Here is a 13,733-nt window from a genome sequence, read left to right on the forward strand (position 1 = left end):
AAAAAAGAAAATCACTTCAGGATTGAAATGGTGTTTTAATGAACTTTAATGAACCTCCAACTAAACAGGTCAACAAAAATAAATCAGCTGCATTGCAGAAAAAAACTAAAATATGTTTGAATTTAAACATCTCTTGGCAGCAGTATTAAGAGCATTTCTAAAACCAAGTGTTCAGTTTAATGAAAAGCAGTAAGTAACAGTGTCCTTTCTGCACTGGCTTTTTATAGATTTTCAAATAAGTGCTGAATTAAAATGAAGGAAGGTCAGCATATCAACATGTTCACGTGACAAGCTTGCTCTTTTTTGTGAGCAAATGTTTCCTGCAGCTGAAAAGATCCGTTCTGCTGGAGTGGATGTGGCTGGAATGCAAAGAAAAGATCTTGCTAGCTTTGATAGGTTAGGGAAGCGTCCCTCATTTTCCTTCCACCAACCTAAAGGATCTTCTTGTTTGGCTATTTGCGATTCTGAGAAGTACATTTGTACTTCCTTTCTCACCATCTGAATCTTCTGTTCCTCGTGTGACTCCTCCTCTTCACTGAGGCTGTCCGTGTCAGACTGGAGGAGGTTTTCTAACACTGACTCTTCCTCTCTCCTAGGAACAGTGACGCTGTGACACTGAAGCTGCCCTTCTTGTGTAGATTTCCAGAACTCTTTTCCTGCTTTAATAGCAAGGACCTCAACAGTGCTTTTAACCTCTATCCTCTGTTCAGCAGGCATAAACTTGAGTTTTCTAAATCTTGGATCTAGGGCTGCTGACAGAACAATGGTGTTATCCTTCTCTTTGCAGAAAGAGCTGATATCCCCCCATCTTTCTTCTAACTCTTTAGAAGCTTTGGCTAAAAAAGCTTTTCCAGGAGTAGTTTCGAAGATCAGGGATTGTTGCACAGACCTCTGTAGCCCTTTTGCAAGCTGAGGAAGGCATGACAATGTTGTGTACTCTTGGCCACTAAGAAACTCAGTGGCACATTGAAAAGGCTGCAGGCCCTGGGTCAGCTCTTCAATTAACCCCCTGAGGTCGGCTATCGCGCCGGCGCGATAGGCTCGTTTTTTTTCGTATGAGTGCAAAAAAAAAATAAAATAAAAAAAATTAATTTTTATCTTATATGCTTGTGTTATACATCAATCGATCCTGTTTAGTGTGTATTTTTTTTGTGTATGCTCATAATAAAAACAAAGTATGGTGCTTTTCGCCAAATAAAGAAAAATAAACATGATGCGAGTTCTGCCTACTCTCCGTCAGTGAAGTCAATTCTGAAACGCGTCCGAAAATGAACTGTAACTCAGCGAATACTCAGTCAAACAGGCATACAGTCACACAGGCATGAAGCTTGAATTATCTTCTTTCAAATGAAGTAATTTTTATAAAAAACAAATATTCACAGTTTATATAATATGTATGTAAAGAGAGAGATGTCAGTCGTTCTCATCTCAGCTAATTAAGTTTTAATGTGACTCCGCCTACGGAGACCGCGCTATTCAAACGCAAATGTGAGGCGATCCATACAAACCTGTGAAACGCCCACATCCGCTGGATAAGGCCGGTGAAACACTGGATGCGTGGCGTAAGCGTCTCAGCTGCGTGGCGTGTCCGTTTTTATTTCGGCTCCCATCCATGTTAACAGTTTAGAGTTTGCATACTGCCTGTGTGAGACGCGCGTCTCAGGCGCGGCACGAGCCGCGTGGAAAATGCGTGCATTCTAGAAATAGAACCGACGCCTATTTTTCACGCGACACGCAAGCGTCTTGGAAGCGTTTCCATGCAAAATTGAATAGGAAAATCTGTTTATTTGTCATTTTGACACGAATACATATTAATAAATGTCCTTTTGATGTTTAAAAGTGTCTAGGTTTTGACATAAATGCAAATATAAATGTAATTTTACAAAATATGATCGATTTTCAAATACTGCTGTATTGAATGAACAGCTTTTAGCAAACTCTATTGCTATACTGAGATGAGGAATATATACTGTATGTGTTTTGTCAAAAATAAAGTCATCAACTAACTAATGAATCCTTTACTTTGAAATACGTATGATAAAATGTATACTTTAGTTTTGAAAGACGTTGACTAGTTTTGAAAAGATTATAAAGTATGTATGTGCATGCATATATATATGTGTGTGTGTATATATGAAGAGTTCAGATGCAAAAGCCTCTAAATGCCATCTGAAATTTTCTCCTAGAATGATCATTTTTATGAAGCTTGTATATTTAAGTTAGCTATAGGTGACACACCTGAATGAATGGCTCATTAAGTATGCAGGGACGTAGTCTCACCAGGTGTGAACTACTAAATATGCATGATGCTGTTGGAGCGTTTACGCCCCATCCGCATATTGGCTTTCCAAACTAAAAGTGTTTCACAAAACTAAAATCAATGTATCGTTTTTTTGTGGATGATTAGGCAGGATGATTTTCATATCATTTTGAAGAAAAAACACTAGGCGATGAAATCCATTAGTCAAAAGTCTTATTGCCACATATTTAGTATGTGTTTTGTGGCTTTATTTCAGAAACTTTAGTTTTTAGTTTTTTCAATAACCATGCATAAACATTATTCTCTCAAAAATGCAGACATGTACATTCTTGTTGCTCACATATTATGGTAGCCCTGTTTGTGCTAAATAGTGTGTAATTTTTTTTTGCCATTAATATGTTTATAAGCAACTGAAAAAAGCACAAATGTCAGGGCATGTCAGAACATCTCAAGGACCCCAAAAACACCCCAGACCCCAGAGGGTTAATGACCACTGATCAGGCTTCAAATCAAAGTAATGTTTGCCCCTTGGTGTCACTTCAGGATCCGAAAGCGTGGCAGTAACAGGCCAGCGCTGCTCCAGCAGTCTCTCCAGCATAAAGTAGGTGCTATTCCACCGGGTTGCGACGTCTTGTATCAGCTTATGCTCTGGTGTGTTCATCTGCTGCTGCTTTTCTTTTAACTTAGTATTGGCCAGTTCACTTCTCCTAAAATGTTCAACCAAGGTCCTTGCAGCTCCCAAAGCTTTGCTAATGCTGGTCTCTTTAAGGGAATGGTTCACGACAAGCTGAAGTGTGTGTCCAGTACAGCGGACGGAGACCCAATTATGTTTCTCAGCCAGCAATTTCAGTGCAGCCACAACATTTGATCCATTGTCATGAACAACTGCTTTAATGTTGTCTACAGAAATGTTGAATTTTGTGACAACCTCTTCAAGCCATGTGGCTATGTTGACACCAGTATGTCGTTCATCAAGAGGCATGGTTGCAAGAGTGAGACTCTTCATTTTCCAGTCTTCAGTTATAAAGTGGCATGTGACACCAAGGTATGCTTCTGTTGCGAGGCTAGTCCAGATGTCAGTGGTCAGTGCGATGAAGCTTCTTCCTTCCTGAATAGTTTCCTTAACCTTTAAAAAAACATCAGAATATTTTAGTTTAACATTTTATTTTTAACTCTCTTAATGGTTAAACTGTTGTTTAGTCATCATCTTTACTGGGTGTTTAGTTTGAAATCTAGAAGCAATTCACACTAAGGTAATGGTTTAATTTGTAAACATGCATGTATTTAGTAACATGAACTAACTAATATGAGCAGCACATTTGTAATATTATTCATTTTTGTTAATGTAAATAAAAATACAGCTGTTCATTTTTGTTCATGTTAGTTCATTGTATTTACTGTATTAGTAAATGTTGAAGTTATCATTAACAAACATTAAATGTGTAAATGCTGTAGAAGTACAGTTCATTATTAGTTCATGTTCACTAATATAGTTAACCAACATTAACTAATGGACCTTATTGTAAATTGTTATCATAGATTGTTCCTGAAACATGTATCTGCATTACTGTAGGTGTATATTTACTTTTTGACAGGTTTTTTCATATTTTTGCTCCATTAATCTTGTAAAGTAGGTTCTTGATGGAAGGATATATCCAGGATTGAATGTAGAAACCATTTCACGAAAGCCTTCTCCTTCCACCAGGGAAAGAGGTCTCATGTCTTTAACAATCATGTTTAGAATTGCCTCTGTAAGAGCAGTGGCTTGCTGAGGAGTACATGAATTCCTCCTCAGGAAAAAGTCATCAATATTAGGCCCACTGCTTTTCTTAGAACTGAAACAGAAAAAGGAACATTTAATTCAGGACATAACATTTTTTTAAATCTTAATTTGCAAACAATTATTATAAGTATAAAATGATAATCTTTTTTTTCATGACATTTGAGCTGACATAGACATTCTTATTCACCATTTAATTAACAGTATGAAAAAGTAACTGACATGATATTCTTCCTAACTCCTATCTCCTTTTGTAAGTCTTCATGAATATGGAATAAAATACATGCAAGTAATAAGACTATTTACCAAATAGTGTTACAATAATAAAAACAGCCCTGACTCCTAAGCTCGATCAAGCTTTATTCTATGCAAAATAAATCATGACATTACTGTATTTATATTATTATTTTTAATATTATCACTTTTATTAATAGTAGTATTGCATTCTCTAATAAAGAGATTTAACGTTACAACTAGTTAGTTAGCTTCACCTGGAGATTGAACACTCACCTCTCACCGGCTCCTTTTGATCCGGGATGCTTTCTCTTCAAGTGCTCCAACATACATGTTGTGCTCCCGTGAAACGCAAGCTCAGCCTTACATGTGTTGCACATGACAGCATTTTTAGTTGGCAGTTTTGTGAAACTTTCCCATACCTTACTGGTCCGAACTCGTTTACACTCCGCCATAATTCGCCGTTTATTTACTCTGTATATAATTCGCGCTGTTTTTTCTTCCACCGCAAAAGCATTTGTAACGGCTGCATTACACTCTAGCGCTACAACGTCGTAGCGGTCAAAACGCGATATTGCAGGCCCATACATTGGTCACGTGAGATCAAACGACTACTCGACAACAAAGATTTTTGTCGACAATTTTTTATTGTCGACGTTGTCGACAATGTCGACTAATCGTTTCAGCCCTAGCCTTCTTCAATCTGTCCATTATGGAGTTTCATTCGAATATTGATCTCTTTGTCCATCATTGCTGGGCCACTGAAAGCTTGCATTAGATCAGACAGAGCGTGTCCTCTTCGCACCAAAACAACAGTCTTTGACACATCCTCAATTGGAATTGTATCATCCAAACTCCCAAACTCCGTTGAACCTCCTCCAATTGTGACCTCATTATCAAATGATTCCTCAAATGGTGTGTCTTCTTGCACTGTGTTCACATTTTCAGCAGTTAAACTACTTTCCTGACTCAGTGTTACCATTTGTTCTTGGAAGATGTCCTCCTGGTTCTCCATCTCAATATGACCAATCATTGTATCAGTCTGCATGACTGTTATTTGCTGGTCCATGACATTAAGTGGATCATCTAAAAATGTGAGGTCAATTGTTTCAGATTCTTTGATGCTAGAGCTGTTGGATGCTTGGTTATCTTCGGCACCTTCGTTCAACATGGCATCTGCTTCAGGATGTGTGACTGAATGTTCTGTAGTCTTCTCCATTCCGATGCACTTTGTAAAAAGATAAAGTCTAAGAATTTTAACCGTACTTGCTTCATACAAATCTCCAACAGTACATTCTGATTCAATCATTCTATGGGAGAAATCTCGAATGTCACAGTCAACACTTTTCAGATCCAGATGTTTGGATTTACCATTTGGAAAAAACAGATCTTCTGCCATTTTCTGTACATCCTTCATTGTTGACTTCACATCTATGGAGACATGTCTGGTTCCACCACCTTTTGCAGTCCGAACTTGTTTAAAGTCATTGTCTCTTGCAATGAAGTTCATCCATCCCAGTTCCACACGTTTAGATTTTCTCTTGCCATTTTTGTTTCCAGCATATTTGTTGGACATTTGTTGTCGATGTTCTTCTTTGCCGCTTGGGGTACATACTCGTTTTCTTAATCTCTCAAACAAGTTAATTTTCCTGGCTGTATTTTCCATGGAACACTGTTTTCTTCGACAAAATGCCACAGTTGCCACTCTGTCCCCATAACAGGGAATGTATTTGGCTAGCTCTGTCTCTGACATCAGTGGTATTACAGATGCATCAATCTGTTGAAATAAATAATTGAAGTTAAAGATTACAAAGTTTGCCTAAAACTTTTGCATTTCTACACATTCACAATATATTCAGTGTATAAATTATTAAATATAATTAAAAGATAATACTTTATTATAATTTTAAAATCTGATTATATTATAACAAAAAATACATGGGGTACTTCGAAATTGTACACTAAAATATATTTTCTACTACTTTAGTTTCAAACTTACAGTTATTTAGACTTAGCAATATCATGATATTTACTAAATGTTTGCATGTGGCCTTTAGGTAATACAAAAAACAACTAAAAGTTATTAAATTGTGTTTAATATTGTTTATTCTGATTCCCTTTAAATTCTGAATGGCATGACACTTTTGTATTCTACATAAATTAAATTAAATTTTGGGGGAAAAAATTAGAGATGACGATTCTCTCATGATTCTGAACAATAATTAGCTAAACATAATTACTAGAGGTTTTGATAAAATTATAATTTCTGCAGTCTATTTTAAAAAATAAATTATAATTTAAATTAATAATTTTAAAAAATCTGTTTGAATGAATGATTCAATGACTTGCTCATAAAGACTACACTTGTTTCATTACTGGATGAAACAGCGTTTTTGAACAAATCTCTTGAATGAAAGGTTTAACAGACAATTTTCGCCACCTTGTGTCGTTATTGAAAACTACAATCTTTATTTGAAGAAGTTACTTTCAAATGGTGATTTACTCTATTTTAATCACTACCGTAGACATCAGTGTTATAGCTGAACTATAAACTTTTATCCCTGTATTTCACTGACAATTTCAATTATTGTAAGACAAAAATAATGATAGAAATAAGGAGTTTTGAAATTCGCCTTTCTATCAAATCTTTGACAAAGTCACAATGGGACATAACGATTATTGTGCAGCTATTTATCAAACTCAACATACATAACGAATAAAACTGACCCCTTATATTGTAAATGTACATATTTAGAAACAATCAAATTACAAATCTTTACCTTGTCTCGTTCAATTTTGGTAATGTAGTCCTCCTCTATGTTGCGATGGCTTAAAAAATCCAAAAGGTCGTGCGAATCCATGGAATGTCAGGTCACGAATAAAGTCCCTTTTAAGGCAATGAACTAAAACAAATTATGATAAACTTAAATTATGACCGGGGTAAAAGGAGGAGCCAGTGTACGTCGCGTGTGAAGATTCGAACTCGCCACGAGAAAAATATATCGTTCCCTCAACATATGATCTCGAGGCCACGACTTTGCATCACGTGGCCACGACATAATGATGTCGTTACCTCAACAAAATTATCTCGTGGCCACGACTTAATATGACGTTCCCACGAGATATTATGACGTTCCCACGAGATATTAAGACGTTCCCACGAGATATTATGACGTTCCCACGACTTAATATCACGTTCCTACGAGTTTATATGTTGTGGCCACGACAAAAATAAGTGAACCGAACATGTCCCCTCCCAGTCACCGTAGAAACACGATTCACTTGAGAAGGAAAAAAAAAGCTTACTACAGTACTCAGCTCAGTCGGATCCTTGCTCCTCGAAATACCCGCACTTCTGAGGGACATTTTCCATTATTATTATTCCTCACAGCGCTGCGAGACGGTGTAAACAAGTAATGATCTGAATAAACTTGTGTTTTCTCGAGCTGATATGGGGGCGTTCACAGGATTGCGTGGATTGCCTCAGTCATTTGCGTTTGAATAGCACGCGCTCTCCGTGGGCGGAGTCACATTACATTTGAATCAGCTGTAATGAGCTCGACTGGAATCGCTCTCTTTTAATACAGATTTCACAAGATGAGAATATTTGTTTTTTATATAAATTACTTCATTTAAAAGAAGAGAATTCAAGCTTCATGCCTGTGTGTCTGTATGTCTGTTTGACTGAGTATTCGCTGAGTTATTGTTCATTTTCGGACGCGTTTCAGAATGGACTTTACTGACAGAGAGAAGGCAGAACTCGCTTCACGTTTATTTTTCTTTATTTGGCAAAAAGCACAACACTTTGTTTTTATTGTGAGTATACACAAAAATAATACACATTTAACAGAATCGATTGATGTATGAAACTCCTATGGAAAATCAAAGTCAACAGAGTATTTATGAGTTTCTTTTACACTGATAAAAAAAAAGCGAGCTGGTATCGCCGGCGATACCGCCGACCTCAGGGGGTTAAGGCTAAATTTTACTAAACACTCTTGCTAAATGAGGTAAGCACACTTACTTTCTCATTTCAGATTAGGGGTGTGAATCTCTAGGCACCTCACGATTTGATTCGATTGCGATTCAGAGGGTAACGATTATCGATTATTAACGATTTTTTTTTTTTTACTTACTTGGTACTTTTAAAGCAAAGTATTTATGATGACCCATAACGAACTTACTTCCATCTTCCTATATTCATTTTATTAATAAAACAAATGGAAGTGATTTGAACATTGCAAAGAACCAACAGGAAAATAAATGTGTGCCTGTACTAGCAGTGTACTTGTAGTAAATTAATACAAACTTCAGCATATTCTGAATCTCTAGCATTTAATAATAGACTTCTAACCAACATCCTCTTGTTATTTCCAATGAGCAATATAATCCTTCAGACAAAAAAACATTTTGCTGTAGCAAAATCACAAACAGTTTTTGTTCAAAAATATAGGATTATGTACCAGCAGCTCTCATATAATGCTTGTGAACTATAATGCATATTCTGAATAATCAGTTCTCTCTTATTCACAACTAAATAATAAAGAGTTATGACTTGAAAGGTTTGCTGTATACCACAATCAAAAACAGCTTATACAAAAAAAGTGAATGAACATCTGCAGAGAGCAGACTATTTTTGTGACTGGCATTGCACATATTGCAGGGCAGTACAACGTACATATAACAGATCGGTTTACAGTATATTGATGTGAAAACTAAATAGGCTACTGAAAGCAGCTCTCATACAAAAAATACTAAATAGGTAACAATGAAATTGCCAATTTTCCATACGCTAGCTTTTAACGAAGAGGGTGCCGTTCGAATTTGGCGCTCAGCCATCATGCGTCTGTTAAGTGCGCGCCACAGACTGCACGCGCACTGCACGTCCGTTAGAGTTCCGCCTTTTGCGTTCCGTCAATATTACGTTATTAGAAAAAAAAAAAAGGCTCAAAGGAGTCATTAGGTCGCGAATCGGACTTTAGCGGACGTGTTGTGTGAATCCTGGCTGTTAGGACATCACGAAAGATTTGTCAACACACACAAAAAAAACCCACTTCAAACCCACTTCCCCACTTTTTTTTTTTTTTTTTTTTGCGTTTATTTAAAGTTATGTCAGCTGCATGTGCGGAATGCTTGTTGTCACAAGTTGTAAGAGAAGATAAGGCAACTTTTTTTTGACTGCAATTCACACCCAGCGCTAATTCAGCAAAAATATTCTCTGAATGCAGCACGTGAAACATGGATTCGGTCTTCCGACCTTTAGGATCAGTTGATTTTGATGCGAGGGAGAGAGCAAAGACAGAACTGAAGATGGAGAGTGGCCGCGCGGGGGTGGGGCGCTGTGATTGTTCTCTCCGTCACTCCGTCAGTAGCCTGCTTCACTCATAAAACCCAATTACAGGGGGTCACGTGATGCATTCGGAGTGAGGATCGCTTTTACCGACCTCCCGCTTCCTCAGCCGATAATCTTCATTTTTACCCTTTTCTTCTCCTTTTTTTTAATTATTATTATTTACTCGGTTAGCGTCATCATGTCTTGTGACGGCGTTTGCTTGCAGGCGAGCGTGTATTTATAACAGGCTCGTATACTGCAATAGTAACAATTCCAGTCGCCTGAACTTAAGAGGGGACTGAGAAATGGAGGTTATAGTCCAGGCCACGGCGGGACGAAAACACTCTGTTCCCCTTTCACCGGTGAGTGACGCGCGAGGACGGAGTAGCTTTCTTGTAACGTAAAGAGAGCTCCAATACCATCCGCTCCTGCCATCCCTTGTGAGCGGCGCAGTTTGCGCGGCTCGAAGAGAGGGAGAGGAAACTCGCTCCGAGACCGTCCGCTTCTGCATCCCTTGTGAGCGGCGTAGTTGCACGGCTCGAACAGAGGGAGAGTACGGGTATCTATCACATTCGCCTCATCTCCTGACGCGGCGCGGGCGAGAGCCGGCGGTTGAGCGGCCGGGAGGGAGAGGGCGAGAGAGAGCTCGAGGGAGAGGTTCCGGCGAGCTCCTCAGTCACAACAGTCTCCGGTGGTCGCTGCGTGCGGCGCTTCTTATTGCGCGGCCCGGCAGGGACAGGCGGAGCGACAGCTTGGTCGAAAGCTTCAAGTCGAGCCCGCAGGGTCGACATTGAAAGCTCTTCGCACTCGGAGAATGCGGTGGCGGTGTGCCCGCGGCCCAGGCGGAGAGCGCAGAGAGGTGGCGGTCTCCGTTGCTGAGCGGGGCGCGGCACGCGCAAAAACGAGGCGTTTTTACAAAAACGCCTCGTGCTCTTTTAGAGTACACACAGAAACAGTAATAATGTAAAGGATATGTCGCCGGATAGCATAGCAGGCACGGATGGCTGAAGGCGGCGAAGACGGCCGGCTTCCTCAGGCGCTGTCCTAAGCTTGCTGGTCGCTGGTTTCAACGGCGGCGGCTCTCAAGATCCAGCGATGCGAAGAGCGTCGCTGAAGACAAGAAAATCAGAATTTTAGCCTATGAGCGCTGAATATATACACGCTGGCCACACCCATTCTGACGGTTAGAAGGGTGTGGAGGGCGCGAAGCGTTTTAAGCAACAATAAAACGAAATATGTTATAAAACACCTACTCTTTTCGTTTTCAGTTAAATAAATTAAACATTATAGGGACACAAATGTGGTTCATGCGCAACGTATATTGATTATTCACTGCACGATATACGTTATTCTATTTATAACAAAACGAAATTTAAAACACAAATTCTAGGCAATATATGCATTTGTACAAATGTTGCAATAAACATCAGTGATAATCTTGTAATTAAAAAATGACAAGAAACCATATTTCTTTTTGTAAAATTTCAGTTTTATCAATATAGCCTATATAAAAGTTTAAGTAAAAGGTACAAGAAGCTTTACAATAAGAAATAAAGCAAACAATTCAGTCAAACATCCAAATGCAGCGCTCTAGTCTAACATTACAAGTAAAGTAAAGTTAAATATAAATAGCCTATAACGTTAATATGAAACTAAACTTAGCCCTCAGCCAAAATGATTGACAGGGAACTCATTATATATTCACGAGACCAAAGATCGGCCGTTAGGTCTACACAAGACGAATTATATCTCATGTTTAACCACTACCGTCAGCGGCGAACGTCAGAAGAACTAACGTTAGCCGAGGAAAGGCTCATCCAGCCTGGAAACATGAGCGCTGAGCGCCCGCTGACCGCATGGATCTCACAACCGGGGAAAAAAAAATCATCTTTATAAATAAACCACAGATTTGAGCTTTAAACAACTACATTCTCGCCTGAAAAACTCTTAAAATTACATTTCGTGATACAGTAACAGTAGTATTATATTAAACTGTATATTAAAAAATGGCGCTTCTTATGTTGTCATTCCCCTTGTAGCACGCGCAAGTGACGATTCTCTGTCAACCAAACAACGTCCTGCAGTGAGTCTCGCTCCACCTTTTAGTACCGTTCCACTGTGCTAGGTACCCCAATGGAAGGGTACCTAAAAAGTGGTACGGTACGGTTCGGCATTTTGGTACCATTCACAACTTTTGATAAGTGGAAACGAGCCATTAGAGTTTATGGTTTAATCATACTGGTTGTTTGGCTGAGGATGTGGGAGGGTTGCGGGGAACGGGTATTGGCAGTGGGATGCTGGTGGCCATTCCTACTGCTGGTGTGGTTTTTTCTCCCACAGGTGGGAGGATACCTCTCTGCCTCACCTACCCTGAGACTTTTAACGCCCTTGTAGGTTTTTTTTTTTTTTTTTCTTGTTTTCTTATTTGGGGGGCTCTACTTCGTTCAAGGTTCTGAGCCACTGTTCGGGGAGGGGTTCCCACAGACAGCTTCATTTTCTGTTTCTTGTGTTTTTAATTTTACAATGTATGTTTATCTCCAGTCCTTTATTGACTACCAGATCGATTGCTGCCTTTTCTCTTCTGTGTTTCTTTAATGACTGTATAGAATGTTTCCAACTATATGAAGGGTTTAGCTTTACATGAGTGACATTAAGGTTGTTTCACTTAATGTGAAGGGCATTAACCATGTCATTAAACGACAGAAAATCCTGTCCTTCCTTAAAAAAGAGAGATGCCAAATTGCCTTTCTCCAAGAAACCCATCTCTCAGATCTGGAACATATAAAATTGAGGAGAAGCTGGGTGGGCCAGGTATTCTATTCTTCTTACAACTCAAAAAGTAGAGGGGTTGCAATTCTTCTGCATCGCTCCCTGCCTTTTACCCTTGATAAAACAATATCGGATAAGGAAGGACGTTATGTACTTTTGTCTGGCTACCTATATGGGGAACATGTCGTTTTTGGGTGTATCTATGCTCCAACAATATATGAAGCCTCTTTTATTCCACAGCTTATCTCAGATTTGGCAACATTTTCTTCTCCATATTTACTTTTAGGAGGTGACTTTAATTGTACATCTGACAATTGTACATCTGTGCCCCCCCCTCAATCTACTCGTTCCAAGAAAAGATTTAGATTTAGATTTATATGATGTTTGGCGGGTTCTACACCCCCTAGATAAGGACTACACATTCTTCTCAATCCCCCACCAGGTTTTTTCCAGAATAGATTACTTTCTGTCTTCAAGGACAGTTTTGGGCAGAATAATGGATTGTACAATTGCTACCAAATTTCTTTCTGATCACTCCCCTATCAGCGTGACTATCTCTCCTCCTTACAGAGATCCAATCTGCAGACATTGGAGGCTTGACCCTACCCTATTAACCCTCTGGGGTCTGGGGTGTTTTTGGGGTCCTTGAGATGTTCTGACATGCCCTGACATTTGTGCTATTTTCAGTTGCTTATAAACATATTAATGGCAAAGGTGTAAATTCACTCTATATAGCACAAACAGGACTTCCATAATATGTGAGCCACATGTATGTACATGTTTTCATTTTTGAGAGAATAATGTTTATGCATGGTTATCGAAAAAACTAAAAATTAAAGTTTCTGAAATAAGGCCACAAAACACATACTAAATATGTGGCAATAAGACTTTTGACTAATGGATTTCATCGCCTAGTGTTTTTTCTTCAAAATGATATGAAAATCATCCTGCCTAATCATCCACAAAAAAACGATACATTGATTTTAGTTTTGTGAAACACTTTTAGTTTGGAAAGCCAATATGCGGATGGGGCGTAAACGCTCCAACAGCATCATGCATATTTAGTAGTTCACACCTGGTGAGACTACGTCCCTGCATACTTAATGAGCCATTCATTCAGGTGTGTCACCTATAGCTAACTTAAATATACAAGCTTCATAAAAATGATCATTCTAGGAGAAAATTTCAGATGGCATTTAGAGGCTTTTGCATCTGTACTCTTCATATATACACACACATATATATGCATGCACATACATACTTTATAATCTTTTCAAAACTAGTCAACGTCTTTCAAAACTAAAGTATACATTTTATCATACGTATTTCAAAGTAAAGGATTCATTAGTTAGTTGATG

At 38.7% G+C, this 13,733-nt stretch overlaps 1 protein-coding gene across 1 annotated transcript; it reads right to left on the reverse strand.

Moving 5' to 3' along the window:
- Nucleotides 1–231: 231 nt before the first annotated feature.
- LOC307145840 (E3 SUMO-protein ligase ZBED1-like) lies at nucleotides 232–4,120 on the reverse strand (the record flags this gene model as incomplete). The annotated part of the gene is made up of 3 exons (XM_079849434.1): nucleotides 3,846–4,120; nucleotides 2,752–3,386; nucleotides 232–1,009 (listed from the first exon to the last, which is right to left on the reverse strand). Exons 1-3 carry the CDS (start codon nucleotides 3,993–3,995, stop codon nucleotides 232–234), a joined length of 1,563 nt encoding a protein of 520 aa, XP_079705560.1. The 5' UTR covers nucleotides 3,996–4,120.
- Nucleotides 4,121–13,733: the final 9,613 nt, after the last annotated feature.

Source organism: Squalius cephalus (genome assembly GCF_949319135.1).
Source record: "Squalius cephalus genome assembly, chromosome: 18".
In the NCBI taxonomy this organism is placed as follows: domain Eukaryota; kingdom Metazoa; phylum Chordata; class Actinopteri; order Cypriniformes; family Leuciscidae; genus Squalius; species Squalius cephalus.